This window comes from Rhipicephalus microplus, chromosome X, assembly GCF_043290135.1.
Source record: "Rhipicephalus microplus isolate Deutch F79 chromosome X, USDA_Rmic, whole genome shotgun sequence".
NCBI classification, from domain to species: domain Eukaryota; kingdom Metazoa; phylum Arthropoda; class Arachnida; order Ixodida; family Ixodidae; genus Rhipicephalus; species Rhipicephalus microplus.
The window spans coordinates 161,492,487-161,508,550 of record NC_134710.1 but is presented as its reverse complement, the minus strand read 5'-3'; the positions used below and the strand labels follow the sequence as shown (position 1 = coordinate 161,508,550).

At 42.0% G+C, this 16,064-nt stretch overlaps 1 protein-coding gene across 1 annotated transcript; it reads left to right on the top strand.

The window, feature by feature from the left end:
• Positions 1–10,199: 10,199 nt before the first annotated feature.
• LOC119176919 (uncharacterized) lies at positions 10,200–12,719 on the top strand. The gene is made up of 2 exons (XM_037428257.2): positions 10,200–10,301; positions 10,864–12,719. Exons 1-2 carry the CDS (start codon positions 10,290–10,292, stop codon positions 11,905–11,907), a joined length of 1,056 nt encoding a protein of 351 aa, XP_037284154.2. The 5' UTR covers positions 10,200–10,289; the 3' UTR covers positions 11,908–12,719.
• The last annotated feature ends 3,345 nt before the right edge of the window (positions 12,720–16,064 follow it).

Genomic DNA, 16,064 nt, shown 5'->3' with positions numbered 1-16,064 from the left:
CTCTACTTAGTGACCTCAACACGGACGTCATGAAAAAAAAATGTTCTGTTCGTAATTTATTTCTAGTTGGGATGCCCGGCAGCCGCCAGTGGTAAAAGCAGCGCTGTCACTGCATATCAGCATGCGAAAGCACGTACACGGGAGGTATAGAGAGTTCCCGCCCCCTGCTTCAGGTTAGACGAGCTCAGCTCTTTTGAAGATGATGTCGAGAGCTCTTTGATCTTGTTCGTACGAACGGCCGCCTTGCGCAGCAACTCGTAAAACCACATTCAAGTAAACGTAAGAGGATGCCAGTTTTCATGGACAGTATGTGAGTGGCCAATTACTTTTTTTATGAACACTTGTTATAGAGCCATTACCAAAAGAGCACTGGAAAAATTGGGAACATCTTGTAGCACGCAATAATGGAATCACCATGAAGCGGGAGGGCAAAGAAGGGCCCGTCCTGAATGAAAAGAGAGTCCTGGTACATAAAGTACCGAGGAAACGTGATATCCTGTAGTTATTATTTTAACTTGAAAGGTAAACATCGTCGAGAGGTTCCTGTGGGGATGATTAATAGCAATACAGAAAGATGACTCGGCAAGAACTCTTAAGATGACACTGCGGCTTACTGAAACCGAAGTTAGCCGCACAAAACGGCCACACTTAGAGTTATGGCACATGCAAACGACACTGGCATATGTAAACATAACGTATCGACAGGGGTGCTATCTAGAGTATGTGCACATGGCCTTGAAAGTCAGTGGAGAAGGCAACACAAAGACCGTAACGACAGTCGAAAGAATCACACGCTACTGCCTAAAATACATGTACCCGGTGGCTAATCGCTGGGAAGAAGAGGCTAAATTAGCATTGAAACGCTGGATCAGCATTTATTTAGGTTAACTTGGCTGGACAATCATATTATTTTAATTGTCATCGAAGAATGCTTATTATTGACACGTGATATTTTATCAGGAGAAATTCTGCTGTAACAGGTCCGAAACTAAAGGAAAAATCCGTAATGCGTTCTGCGATAATGAAAGTAGTATTTCTTTATGTGTTCCATTTTTCCCTCGAGCTCGACATCAACAGTGCCATAGGCGTCTACTGGTCTAGAACAGACTCGCTACTGTGGTTTTCAGAAGGAGGTGTAGCCCTTCAATATTTTAAACAACAGTGCTCTTGTGCAAACATGAGCTTCTGCGACATTCCTTGCTTTATAATACTGTTATTATTTAAAACATCCATAGAATATTCTCTCAACCTCACAGCTGTGGTAAACGGGCCCTAAAACACTTTTACACGTAACCATGGATGGAATTCACTGAAAGAGCTTACTGCCTCACGAATTCAACGCCGCAAAAGTTTTAAGAATCCGTCTATTGGAGTGGAGTTACAAAGAGTTGTCGCATGCTGCAATTGCTTTTTCTCTCCTGTCGTCCCGACGAAAGCGCTGGAGGCTTAGCAGGGAGGGATTGCAGGGGCAAAGAAAAACATCACACACGCCTTGTTACCTTGACCACTTTTTTTTAATGTTTCTTCGAATGCGCAGCTTTCTCGGTGTGTTCGAGCGCGCACACGTGAGCAAGTCACAACCTCCCATGGTGGTCTGTGTAACGACCAAGCGCTCCAAGTTCAAATGTGCCAATAGCTGATAGATTGGCTTTTTATGAGTGATTTTTGAGCGTCTTCCATGATTTGTCGAGAGAAAAGAAAGCAATTTTTTGCTGACTTTGATAACTTATTGTGAATTCCAGTTCTCGTGCTGCTCTTTAATATTTGGCTCACGTGTGCTTGGATGCCTCTACTACCGATCGGCAGCGTTTTATGGCCATGCTTAAAAAGTGTTGCAGAGCCCCTTTAAGACATCAAAAATTTCGAGATGCCACGTACCATAAAAATTGGGAATATGCGAAATGTGCTGAGGGAAGGTTACTGTGGTATGTATATTTTTTCATTAAGCGAAACATTACAACGTGAGGCCATAAATATTGCAGATGTGTACGCACAAACAAATGTTGAACAGTAGCGTATGTTTTACACAACCAGTTTACAGATGCGTCACGATTCCAAGAGCAATGTCAGTATCAGCAACACCACAAGTGGTAAGCTCATATGTAGCGTTTTTGCTGGCGAGGAAGGTAGACCTGGCTACTGATACGCAGACCAATTCCGGTGGATGGCGCTTAAGCATAAAATTAACATTAACCTGAAGAGGAGCGTGCATCATAGGAGAACGTATATATTGTCTATAAAATTGGGTAGCCGGCACTGGCCACAACTGACGCGTTACCAACATTGCTCTTGCATAGACTCTTTTTCCAAAACATGTTCGATACCCGGCGTGGCTCTGGGGTCTAACGCTTCATTCCCACGCAGAATGCTGGGTTTGATTCGTACTGGAACTCTGATATTTATTCTTTGAATTCATTGGGTAAACGCTGCTGATCACATTTTTACTTAAGACTCTCGCATTCGAATTTCTAAGGTACACATTACCCATGACTTGGTGGTGGGGCTCAACCTGCCCCTCCCTATGTGCATGCGGCTCACAGCCTAACGTCCCCTTTTGAGGAGAATCGGCCTCTTAGCTCTTTGTGGCGTGCTGTACTACAGTGGACACATTTCTTAAATTTTTGGAGCAGCTCTCGTGCCTCTGTGTATATTGGTAACTAAGGTGGACAGAAAGGGTGTTCATTCACCGCATTAAATGGCGCCATGGACCCCGGCTTTTTCCTGCACTCGTGTTCCAGATGACAGACTCCTACCGTGGCGGATAAGTCAAGTTCTTCATCGCTTTTTTTTTCCTTATGACACGTACTGAATCGCGTTTCGGTATGTTTTATTAAATTCACGCAATAGTAGAAACATTTCAGTCACCAGGGGTAAATATTACGGCTTAGCGAAGTGAAGATAATTTTTTATTGTAACAACCACTTCATCCCCCCCCTCCCTGCCAATCCACCCCATTTTGCCCCCTTGTGCACTCGAAAAAAATTCTCTTTGCTTGTCTGGTGGTACTGCAGCCGTTTTTTTTTTTTCGTGTTCATTTGTTCGAGCAGCACCGCTCGACGGCTGAAAGAAAAAAATTGCTACTTTCTCGAATCGAACCTATTGTGTCCACTGTGGTGGACGTCTCCTATTTTATGAAATGCAGGTTTGACTTCAACTATAATTTTTTCTCTGCTTTTTATGAATGCATAATACAATGAACTAAAAGCAAGCTTTGTTTAGAAGCATAGTTTTTGTCATGCAAGAAAGGCACTTCAATAGAGTTATTTGAATTACTGGCGGCCAGATCTCTTTTCATTGGTAGATATAAACTGCCAAACACTTGTGGCACGTACCGGCATACCGCAGCCAATCTATACAGGTATGTGCCACAGGTGACCGGAGGAAAGCATTTGAAGACGTACGCTGCGAAAATTTCACGTCATTCTTCTCATGACCAGACAGTCATATTCGTCAAGCCTTTTTACCCTTCCATACCAATTTTGGTTAACACCACGTTAAAAAGTTCATCATGCGAGCCCCCAGACGTAGATAGATAGATAGATAGATAGATAGATAGATAGATAGATAGATAGATAGATAGATAGATAGATAGATAGATAGATAGATAGATAGATAGATAGATAGATAGATAGATAGATAGATAGATAGATAGATAGATAGATAGATAGATAGATAGATAGATAGATAGATAGATAGATAGATAGATAGATAGATAGATACAAACAACCATGCCAGACAATGGCATGGTTCTCTTTATATACAAGGGGTCCCAGGTAACTTTAGCCAGAGTTTAAAAATATGCCAGCACACATAATTACGACGTTACTAAATGCATGTTGCTCACCGTCGCTTAGAGTTAGACTTTTTTTTTTTCAAATATTGTTTAATTTGATCTTTTTCTAATCAATCAACTTTTAAAGGAACGAATATGCATTAAAAATTTCAATGAGAATGTTGTAGATCGATTTGCAAAACGTCCAAATTTTTCTTGCTTGTGGAAGTTTTGACCCTTATATTAATTAATTAATAGTGTTTTTCTGCTAATTACAAATGCCCATGAAATAAAAAAAGAATACCACGTGAGAAACCCGCTCGCACGTCTGTGCGCACGATGATTGTAGTGCTACATATATATATATATATATATATATATATATATATATATATATATATATATATATATGATTCAAAAAAATAAATTCTAAATTCTGTGGGTCCAGTGCAAATATAATTAGGAATAAAGGAGCACACTTACGAAAATTTGATAATTGTTTACTCTACGTTTCGGCCGTGGCACGGCGTTCGTCAGGATTAACAGAAATACCAGAAATTAACAGAAATACCACAGATTAACAAAAATAGGTATTTCTGTTAATCCTGACGAAGGCCGTGCCACGGCCGAAACGTAGAGTAAACAATTATTAAATATTTGTAAGTGTTCTCCGTTATTCCTAATTATATATATATATATATATATATATATATATATATATATATATATATATATATATATATATATATATATATATATATATGCAAAACACGGTCCATAGGTGCTATAGAATTTTGATGGCTGCTACAGGAAGGCCCTTTTAAATTTACCATACGATCCTATCAAGCGTTTTCCCCTCGATTTGCAAGGTTGACAAGTGCAGCACTCTTTATTTATTTATTTATTTATTCTTATGTACATTTTCATTTATAGTGAACCAGTGATGAGTAATGGGATTTGGCCAACTTCTCTGTCAAATACCTGCGATAAATTGCTATCGAAAGAGCCTCGCGGAGATGCGAACGGCCAATATCTAGCTACGGTTTTTCCGTGGAAACTTGTCATTCCGAATCAAAAACAGCCCTTATATGTTTACTCTATATATATATCTGTTATTTACTAAAATTCGCTGATACAACAAGATGTAATAAAAGATACACATAGACAAAATATGCCTCTATTGCAAACCCCAATGGCACGCTCACCGTAGAGATTGACCTTCAGAAGTTAGTTCAAAAACAAAAGCGTCCCCCCCCCCCCCCCCGGTGAACCCGGAAACCTCAAGTCGACCTGAAATCGCGCTGAAAGTTCAAGGTTATCTGTTTCTGGCTTGCTTCGGCGCTCACGTTTTTCCTGCACGACTCATAACAAGGAAAATAGTTCGACATCAACAGCAACAAAGGACCACTTCGTGACGTTACAGGCAAGTGATATTACTGTTCTTGCGAAATTCGATCGTGTTACGGGAAGCGCTTAGAGCGACTACTGAGTAAACTCGCGTATACACACCAGACGACACGGATCACAAAGAATCTTTTGACTGTTTTACTGAACATGAAACTCAGGCCGAATACTTTCAGGTTTGCCCCACCGCGGTGGTCTAGTGGTTAAGGTACTCGGCTGGTGACCCGATGGTCGCGGGATTGAATCTCGGCTGTGGCTGCTGAATTTCCGATGGAGGCGGGAATCTTGTAGGCCCATGTGCTCAGATTTGGATGGACGTTAAAGAACCCCAGGTGGTCGAAATTTCTGGAGCCCGCCACTACAGCGTCTCTCATAATCATATGGTGGTTTTGGGACGTCAAACCCCACATGTCAATCAATGAACGTTCAGGTTTATAAAATTGAACACCATGACAATCTAGACAGGTTTTTTTCTTATTGACATCATCATTTTGCGCGGAAGTAAGATTGTATTTTAGCATATTAATTTGGGTGATTTCCGTAAGCACCCAAAATCCTTTTTTTTTTCTGTACTCGCGACAAATTATCTTCCTGCGAACTCGGTATTTCATTTAATAGAGACAAGACAACATGCGATAACTCGTTGCTGACAGGTCAATGAAGAAATTCACTGTGAAGAATCGAGCAATAGCCAGCCAGATGACAGGCGGCTAGCGTGAAAATAAATAACAATATAGTGAAGCGCATAAATTTAATAAACTCACGTAACTTTTTATTTATTTTTAATGATTTTGAAGCAGTGCAGCCGCATTCAGTCTACATTGCGGTTGGTATGAGCAAAAAACGCGCAACTATTTGGAAGCAACCTTTTGTGAATTTTTTCATTGGCAGTGCATGAATGTTTTCCAATAATGAACTTCAGGCTTGAATTTTTGATGAAAAAAAACTGAATATAAAATATTCAGTGTGGTCGAAAAAAGGTTGAAATATTTAGGGCGCGGTAACTTTTCGTAGATTTTAGATATGGAGAAAGTGAATTAGTTATCTAGGGAAGGAAGACGACGAGATATTGTTGCCAAGTAAACTGAATTTATACAATAAAGTTGGCGATGTGCTGCCAGCGTGCCCTCGTCATACTGGGGAAGAAAACAACGGCAAAAAAGTCTTCGTCATATCTTCCACGAACAAGACTCACCACCTTTTTTTTTTCTTTTTAGGTGTGGAAGTGGGCGATGTTTTATTTATGCCCCAGTGTCTGTATGAATTTTATACAAACCAATCATAGAGAGGGTGGGACGAATAGGTGTGATATGTATTAGAAATTTTACTTTCTTGAGGAGCAAGGTGAGTGTACAATGTAACTGAACTATAGTGTTTTAAGAGGTTTGTTACAGCAACATCAGCTTGATTTCACCCCGAAAAAATGGTATGTAAGCAAGATACTCACATATTTTAATTTGAATTCTTCACTGTAAAGTGCAATTTTTAACATGGTGACAAATAAGCATGGGTATAAACGTCAAGCATTTGGACATAGAGATGAAAAGTTGACGTTATTGTGCCATGCTCCCGAATAGATACAGAAACCATCGAACGTATGGTTGAAGACAACATACCAAGTTGAATATTTATTGATGTTATACAAAACAAAATAACCTTCAAAAACGAGTGTATGAGGTGTGTTGGGGGAGATAGTTAATATAAAGCAGGAATATAGGAGGACCCAGTAGTAAGCCATGGGGAACCTGATGAAACGGGCATTAAAGGTCAGTCAGTAGAGCTGAAACGTAGATTTTGTGAACGCTGGAAAAAAAAAGTTTGTTATTCTACCAACAAGTCAAGATATACGTCTTTAATATATTGAAACACTTGTGCAAGGTTTAAAGTGCGAGACAATGACAAAGACTTTGCCACATCGATAGCATTAGGATAACCCTGCTTAATAACGCCTAATAGCTGATGTCGTGCACGAACTTTATCAAGCTCGTCACAGTGTTGTGGCTATGCCTGAAACTTCTCTGGCGAGTGCTTAAAGTTAATTTATTTTAAAAGAAGGCCACTGCATTCGACCTTTTCGTTCATTTCTCTCTTTCTAGAGCTAGTAACAGATGAATTGCCATCCCCTCCATTTGGCCATCCAGATACCCCTCTCGAGCAGTTGCGCTTCAGACGTCGACGACTTCGCGATACAAGCCGTCTTTTTGCATCATGACACACATTATCATCTTCTGACGAAGCGAAGTCGCTGCTTTTTATTCCTGAGTAACCATTAAATCAGTTTTTTTATGATTACGAAAAAAGGATTGTTACAATATATAAAATATACAGACGAGGGTACAAAAAAAATTAAAATGCAATGGGACCTTCGTAGAACATTTACTTCGTTCTTGTGCACAAGAGCACAAGCTTACGACTGCCTATACCATTCCCAAGCAAACGACGGCCTCACGGACTTTAAATCTCACGATCACTGACACGTTGTTCGTGTATCTCTAGACTGATCATCACAACAGGGACACATGTGCAACATAACACCTCTTTTGTGCACAACACCTCGAGCCGCAATATGGCTGGGAATTTCGGATATTCTCTGTTTTATCTCTTGTATGGGATTGAACCGACCTTCCTTTTGGCCCGCTCTTCCCGAACACTGATGAAATACCTCCTAAGCACCCAATCACAACTTTTACATATCCAGACATCATCGACATCACCTGCCTGAAGCCGTATCTTTCGTTCAACACTTAACAAGCGCCGCGTGCGCGCTTTCGCCACCGTGAGTCGATGTAGCAGTACTGCAGCTATCAGCGCAATGAAGTTTAAAAAAAAACAAGCGGAGGACAACTTGGTGGTCCTCTGGTGAACAACGGCAGCCATGTTGAACGTTAGATCATTTTCTCCTACAAGTAACCTGCCAATATATTGCCAACCGTATTTCTTAAGATTATGTGTCCCCACAACTAAAAAGAATGGCCTGTAAAATAGAAGGACTTATTGTTAGATCACAATTTAACACTACGTGGCCTAAAAATTGATTGATTTGTGGGGTTTAACGTCCCAAAACCACCATATGATTATGAGAGACACCGTAGTGGAGGGCTCAGGAAATTTCGACCACCTGGGGTTCTTTAACTTGCACCCAAATCTGAGCACACGGGCCTACAACATTTCCGCCTCCATCGGAAATGCAGCCGCCACAGCCGCGATTTGATCCCACGACCTGCGGGTCAGCAGCCGAGTACCGTAGCCACTAGACCACCGTGGCGGGGCATGCGACCTAAAAATTGAATCGAAACAAGGAAAGGAGGCAGTTATTAGAAATCAATTTATGATAAATTTCGACGGCCTGGAGCTATTTAAAAGGCACACGATTGCAATATGGGTGTTCTTTGCGTTTCGCTCCCATACAAATGCAGCCGCTGGTTGCCGGGAATTGAACCCGAGACCTCAGAATTAGCAGCGCTATACCTGACATGCTGAGTTAACACGCTTATCGATTAGAAGTAATGCGTACCAATTTCACGAAGATAGCCAATGAATAAAGTATCTGCACTCATTTTCAGTATCTAGCACTCTCACAGTGGTCTGGCTATGATATATATATATCATAATATTGCGAATGTTGTGAAGTGTTGTCAAAGTTCCTGTATTCCACGTACCAAATTGATATCGTGCTGGCCCTGATTTGAGTAATTCCCTACAACTTACAAAAACAGAGCGCAAGAAATCACTCATTTGAATGACATGTACTTTTACAAAATACTTTTCTTACGTGATATCTGCAAGGTGAGGGAAGTAAATAACAACAATAGTAATATATGGGCTTTAGATCCTAAAATATGAAATGATTATGAGAGACGCCGTAGAGGTGGGCTCCGGAAGTTTCAACCATCCCGTGCCATGTAACGTGCAGTCACATCGCACAATGCACGGGCTTCTGGAATTCAGCCTGCATCGAAATGTGACGGCCATGGCCAGTATCGAAATCACGACCAACGGATCAGCAGTCGAGGGAACTTATGACGATTGAGAAAGCGCACTTCTTACTGTTTCGAAACTTATACTCTTGAGTTCGTGTCTCATTGATATGGTTAGTATGTTTTGGTACTAATACTGAAAAATCAGCAACAAGCTGGCTATGTAAGAGCCTAACAAACAAAATTTTTTGTGTTAAACACGACCTCACACAGCTGATTACTTCAAACCATCTTATTTAAATATTTTTATTTCCGACTAACGCATACTGAGGAAGTCGATACACTGGCACTTATAGCTTCTCCTTCACCAAAGTATACAGCATTGATGTTGCAAATACGCCTTGATTTTTGTCTTTCTTATTTTAGCGACGGGCACTCGGTGCAGGAAATTATTGCTATGGAAAGAACAGTTCAATTCACGGCGTCTTTAGTGTTGGCATTCAGTGAAAGTTGTGCAATGTGCAGTTTTAAGCTAGCGGCTGGGTGCTTTGATTACTGTTCGATATTAGTTTTATACCTTTCCTAATCAGATTTTTAACATTTCTTCAATTTGTGTAATTGAAGCGGATGATAGCAACAATAAAGAATGTGTACGGCAAGGCTCAACACATAACACAGGGAGCGAGAAACTATTTTAAAAAATTAAGTGCTCGCCCAAGGTGGCATACCGTATCACTATCAAACTCCATGCAGTCGACCAACACAGCTAATCTGCTTTTCTGTTTCCCTGCAGTACATGACGAAATTCAAACACGCCAGAAGCGCTTCTATCGCGTACATCGACAGTCAGCCATGCAGTTGTCGAGCAATGCTGGCAAGAATGGATATTTCCTCGTTGATCCAAAAAAAAAACCAGTTGATCTTCAAAACCCAGTAACGTCCTCCAGAAAATGAAGCGCTGTTTAGAGGCCTCTTGACACAGAATTCGCTTTCAGCCCTCTCGTACGTGGTCAAGACGTTATCAGTTGTTTCGGCTGTGCCGCTATGAGACATTGACCGAGGAAAGTGAGCTTGCGACGCTCCCCGGTGCGTTCAGGAGGTCAACTCCACGCGGCACCCATTCAGACCGCTATAAAGGGCCCCCTACGTCGCAGCCGAGCAACAGACGATACCAAGAGCCAGCTGTGGATACCAACATGAAAACCGCCGTGAGTACTTGCTCAGCCTCGAACAAATTCTGTCGTGCTGCACGAGCTCTTGTTGCAGCTTTGTAACCGCAATCCTCAATGCAGTTGCAGAGCTACTTCAAAGTCTCGAAATGCTCTCAATTAGTAAACAATAAATATGCTACTAAGAAGCTAAATATGCGCCCGTCATGCTAGTGGTATGTGCACGTCGAAATTTATTTTACGGGTGCACCAGGCTCGTTTTTACGTCGTATTGGTGGCTTTGAAGCAGGCTTTGAGCCATCGTCAAAGCTGTCATTGGGACATAAGCATTGAATTTCAAGGTCAAGCACGTAGCAAAATATAAATTACGATTGTAATTCAGAGTTAACGGAGTAAAAATGGTTAAGACGCAAGTGAAAGTGACGCATCAGAATGTTTTTATTGACACACACCCATTCTTTTACCCTCCCGCTCGCAAAAAGGCAAGCCTATTGAATCTAAGTAACGCTGGTCTCAGCAAATAGCATAATATATTTTAGAATGTTTATCACTTCTTATTGCTCGAGCGTAGTCACAGTGGCTGTGTTGTTTTGTCGCACAGGTTATTTTTGTCATCACGTGCGTGCTTCTGGACACGACTTCTGCTGGAGGCGGAGCCGGAGTGTCACCTTTTTTGGGAGCTGCAGGAAGCGGCTTCAATGGACAGGGCGCCGCATTGAGCCCCGCTCAAGCAGCCAATCTGGTGTCAGCACTGGGTGGTGGTGGTTTGAACACTGCCCTGGGAGGAGCTGGTCTTCTTGGTCCAGGAGGCCAGCTGTTAGCAGCACCGAATGGACAGGGTGTGTCCGTTCCTGCACCAGTGGCCACGCCAATCGCTTCCGTTACATTCCTGAAACAACCCGTCGTAAACCTGCGGTATGTGACAAAGCCCGTCATAAAGTATGTCAAGCACCCAGTGGCCACTGTTCATCACGCAATTAGGCCTGTTGTCCGCGTAGGCCAAGCAGCCGGCGGAATCAGCCTTAACGGACACGGCCTTGCTGGCTTCACTTCAGCGCTTGGTGGTAATGGCGCGGCAGCACTCAATGGCCTCAACGGTGTCAAAGTGAATGCGCTGAAAACACAGGTGCACGCCGCTGGTGCCAATGCGTTGGCTGGACCAGCTAAAGTTGGTGGTGTTGGTCTGCTCGAGGGTCCTGGATTTATCGGCCCGGGACTTCACGGGCACGCTCTTCTGGGTCCCGGTGCGGGTCGTCATGTTTTAGAGGGGCATGCGGGACTAGAGCTGGGAGGACCCGGACTTGGAACCCTAGGGCTACATCACTTTGCAGTGCACAACTTGGGCTTACACGGTCTCGGTGGTCCCGGATTCGGAGCACCCATGCTCACAGGTCTCGGTGGACCAGGACTTGTAGGTATCGGTGTACGTCACCCTGCTCTAATTGGCACTGGGCTGGGTGGCTTTGGTTACAAAGGTGGACCTGTGTTTAAGAACGGCCTCGGAAATGTTGGTGGAGGTGATGGTGGTACTACACTTCTTGGTGCTCTTGGCGCAGACGGTGTAGACGGGGCGGTTGCAGCTATCAGGACGGCGTACAATTTACCTCCAACTGTAGCGGTAAAGTCGGGGGGGAAACGTTTTTAACGCTAAGGGGTAACTTTAAAACATTTGCTTGTCTGATGAATGACAAAAAAAAACACTGCAGCTTACACTCCAGAAAATATCGTGAACTTAGGACACATTGCCTTTACACACGAGAGCTTTTCGCGCACGTGTAAGGATCACTTACATTGTCATTCACAGTGGCTGGCGAACATGAGTTGGCACTGCTGTTGCTAGACTTCATTAGTAGCTGCTTAAAGATCTCTTTCATTGCAGTTGAACGATAGCGCAAGTGCAGAGAAGCCAACGTAGTGGCGCCTTTCAAGTTTTCGCGACAGGTTGCGCATGCATCTTCACGGTGCTATAAAAACGACAAGTGTGGATCGCATATAGGTCCTTACTATTGCACATTTTCAGTTGTTATCCCTACCAAATTCTCAACGTTCTGGCGTTCTGCAATATAAGCAGCCGGCAAGACATTGTTTGGAGTGTTGCTTACTTTTGGTGTAACGTCGAGTGAGTATGCAGGAAGCTATAGAAGAACACAGTGTGGAAGTAGGCGAGTGGCTGCAGTATTATCCAGGCTACCCTTAACAGTGTTCTTTTCTCGAATGCGTGGGTGAGATTGCTGCGTGTGAAGTGGTTGTGTGCACAAAAGTTAGCGGACACTTCAACAGTTGAACTGATAGTGCTTCTCCAGCAGAGTGCTCGTGCATTGACAACTGGATGAATGTACGCGAAATATCACCTCATTACTGATTTCAAGTGACTGCACTTCTACCATCATCAAGTCATGGGTGTGAACCACATCAACATTGTACCTGTGTGAGAAATGAAAATTAAAAAAAACAAAAGCTTGATGAGACTTTTTATTTGTTTCATTGTGTGACCTGAAAAAATCTATATGACTCAAGTTCGAAAAAAAACCAATACAACTAAAGTAAATTTCACAACCTTCTTATTTAGAGACGTTTTACTGGTTCAACTGGTTTTTGCATGCAGTGCCGCAACTTCATGTAATGGACTAATGAAGTTATACGGTGAGCTTTTGAGCCATTATCAGTCCTAGAAACGATGCACAAGAAGCATTAGAAACCTCAAATCGGTACAGTCTTTGAGTACCATGGTCCTATAAAGCACATTTTAGTATGCGTGTTTCTGGGTGGTAGTATTGACGGATTGTTGAATATCATTTAACAAAGCAAGTACATCTGCTACAAGACGACGTTGGGACGTATTTAATGTCTATAAACGCATCATAGGAAGAACGTCAAAGAATGCAGCGACCCTAGTAAATATAAAACTTTGAAGAGCAAGAAAAGTACCAAAAAAAAACATTTGCTTGTAACGCACAAATAAGAGTAGTTGCTTTTTTTAATTAATATGTAGTACTCTAGATGGTTTATTTACATGGTCTTTGAGTGCCTGCACCTGAGTCAGAAGTTGCTGACTACAGCTAAAGCTAGTATTGACACGAGAGGTGGTCATTCTTCTGCCTCGACGCCGAGAAGAGACGACTAAGCATAAAATAGAAATTGCAAAATGTACAAAGGATGGTAACATATGAAGACGTAATGATATTAGGGGAACAAGGAAGTAGTGTAATTATTGTCTCTCATTCATGCTAAATATATTCATCAGTGGCAGTCACAGAGATGGCCACAAACACCTGACAAGAAAATAATCTACTGGCTAACAAAACGTTCGCAGTTCGCTTACGTAGCATCACAAAGGGCTGTAAAAACTGGTCTCCCGTAATGTTCGAATTGAATTTTTTATCGGAGAGACGGTTGCATACCGGCCTGCCATTAATTATTTATTTATTTTTCCTCGCCAGAGAAGGAGTACTTTAGCCACTAGACCGCCGCGTCAGCGCCAACCAGAGAAGGAGCAAAGCACTGAAATTCCCCATTTTCGTTTAACGTCAACACATCTACACACACAAGCAAACACACACGCACGTGCACACCAAGGACCTTGCAAGTTCCAACAGCAGAGAGATGAGGACAAATAACACAAGTACACAAAGAACCAGCACAGCTCTAGCCAAAGTATAACAAGGCACTTTCACAAATATAGCACTTATATGTAACATTTGAAAGTGTTATACCCATACATTTGGTGGCAACGTGTCTTGTAAAACAAAAAAATATTATTTATTTTCAAAGTGAGTGGATGGCATTAAAGTGCAATCTTTCCGGAAACAAAGTTTTGAATGGCATTGCACAGCGTTAGAATTATGTGCATGTCTATGGCTTTGTGCCAGTCTTACCACGCAGTGATAAATTTGCAGTATATCACACCAGCTCACCCAGACAGAACTACTCCGCAGCAAAGAGAGAAAACCCACACGTTTGAAAACAAATAACATATATGAATGACATTTATACAAAGAAAAAAAGATCAGTCGAAGCTTGCACCAAGGCGAGCAAGACTTGAAATCACGAAACTGGATGGTTCTGAAGACTAATATGTTTGCTTGTAGTTTGTTTTTAGGCCTTAGCTAGGTGGTGCAGGTTGTTTCTGGGTTGGTTTTTTGTCGTTGCTAGGTGATGCTAGGTAGTTTCTACGTTGGTTCTCGGCGTAGAGAGGCTAGAGTTGAAGCACAGACCGTCACAGATACGACACGAATGTTCAAGCTTGAAAGACAAAACCTTGCGCTGTAACCAAGCATTCGCACCTCTCTTGGATCTACAAACATGTCGTGTTGGCGTACGCCTTCTGTCTCTTCGGGGTCTTTTCGCAGCTGTCGTTGCCTTTTTCATCCCATAGTATTTTCTCGTTGTACGCTGCAGGGGCCTTCATCTTTCCGCCATCGTATTGCAGTCATTTGTTGTGTGAACTGTGGCCTGCTTCACTTCTAGGGGACCAGTGATGAGTAGGGGGAATAGAGTAAGTTTTGTGGTACATTCCCATTTATGGTGATGGTAGTTTTCCGACAGGCAGTTCCCTATGCCCGTTTGATGACGATAGTTTCTTTCATCATTCTTAGTGAACCAATAGTTAGTAATAAGATATACATTATTTCGTATCAACCCGTTTATGGTGATAGTTCTTGCGTAGGCCACGTGGCACACACTCGTAGGCCACGAAAAATTCGGCCAGTTTCAATAGTTTCACTACTGAAAATTCGGCAGGTTCAGCTTTGTGGTCATACAAGTAAGTGAAGGCCTTACAGATCTCCTTTTAAGGAATATGAGTCACCACGAGCAAATACGACATATGTTTGTCATTAAAAAGGCGCTGTTATGACCTCGTGAGAACACTTTTACCTTTGTATATATTTACCAAACATTAAAAAAAGAGATAGAAAGTGCTACTCTTCTCAGCGAGTTTTGACTTGTCATAAATATGAATCTTTTTAAAAAAACATGTTAACTCTTTCTTGGGCCTCATGATTTTCTGACAACATTATAATGATCTCCGAAGAGAGTTCACGTGTCTCTTAAAACAGACTCTGATACGTGGCAAAAAGAACTGAAAAAAAGAAAACAGAAAACAGAGCACTCTTTGTTTTAAAGTGAAAGTGAACAATGAATGAACGAACAAATATGAATGAATGAATGAATGAATGAACGAACGAATGAATGAATGAAGGAAGGAGTAATCTATTGTACTTTTACGCAAGTAGCTGTATTATGATTCACCTTATGAATCGCCTCCCAGATCTTAATCACTTTGGGTATTTTAGAGCTCTTTAATAGCTCCTAAGGAATCAGTGTATACGTCAATATGCTTAATTGTAGGCAGCTTAGAGGTGCCATCCTAGATTGTGTCATGTATGACTTTAAGTTCTATCGCAAGAGGAGAGGGTTCCGTAGATAGATAACGTTGGTGGCAACTGACAAAATTATACGTAGTACTCAAGAATGATGTCCGTCCACCGTCTTGTAGGATAGCAGCATCTGTATATAGTTTGTAGGTATTAGCGCATGGGGCCTCGATGATGGAGCGTTCGTCATTTGTAGATGATGTATCGGAGCACTGTAACATTTTTGTCTTATTATATGTGATGACGGTAAATTCCCAGGGAGGCATAGCCTCTGGCCGGTTGTCAATGCGAGAGCCACGTTGAAAGTGAGCATGCAACGCAGCAACAACTGGCACAAGTAGCCTTTTGATTTCACGAGCTTTTTCACTCTGCGAAATTCAGCTCTGTGATTGTGTCAAGCTGGGCATGCATTGCTTTATAGTAGATC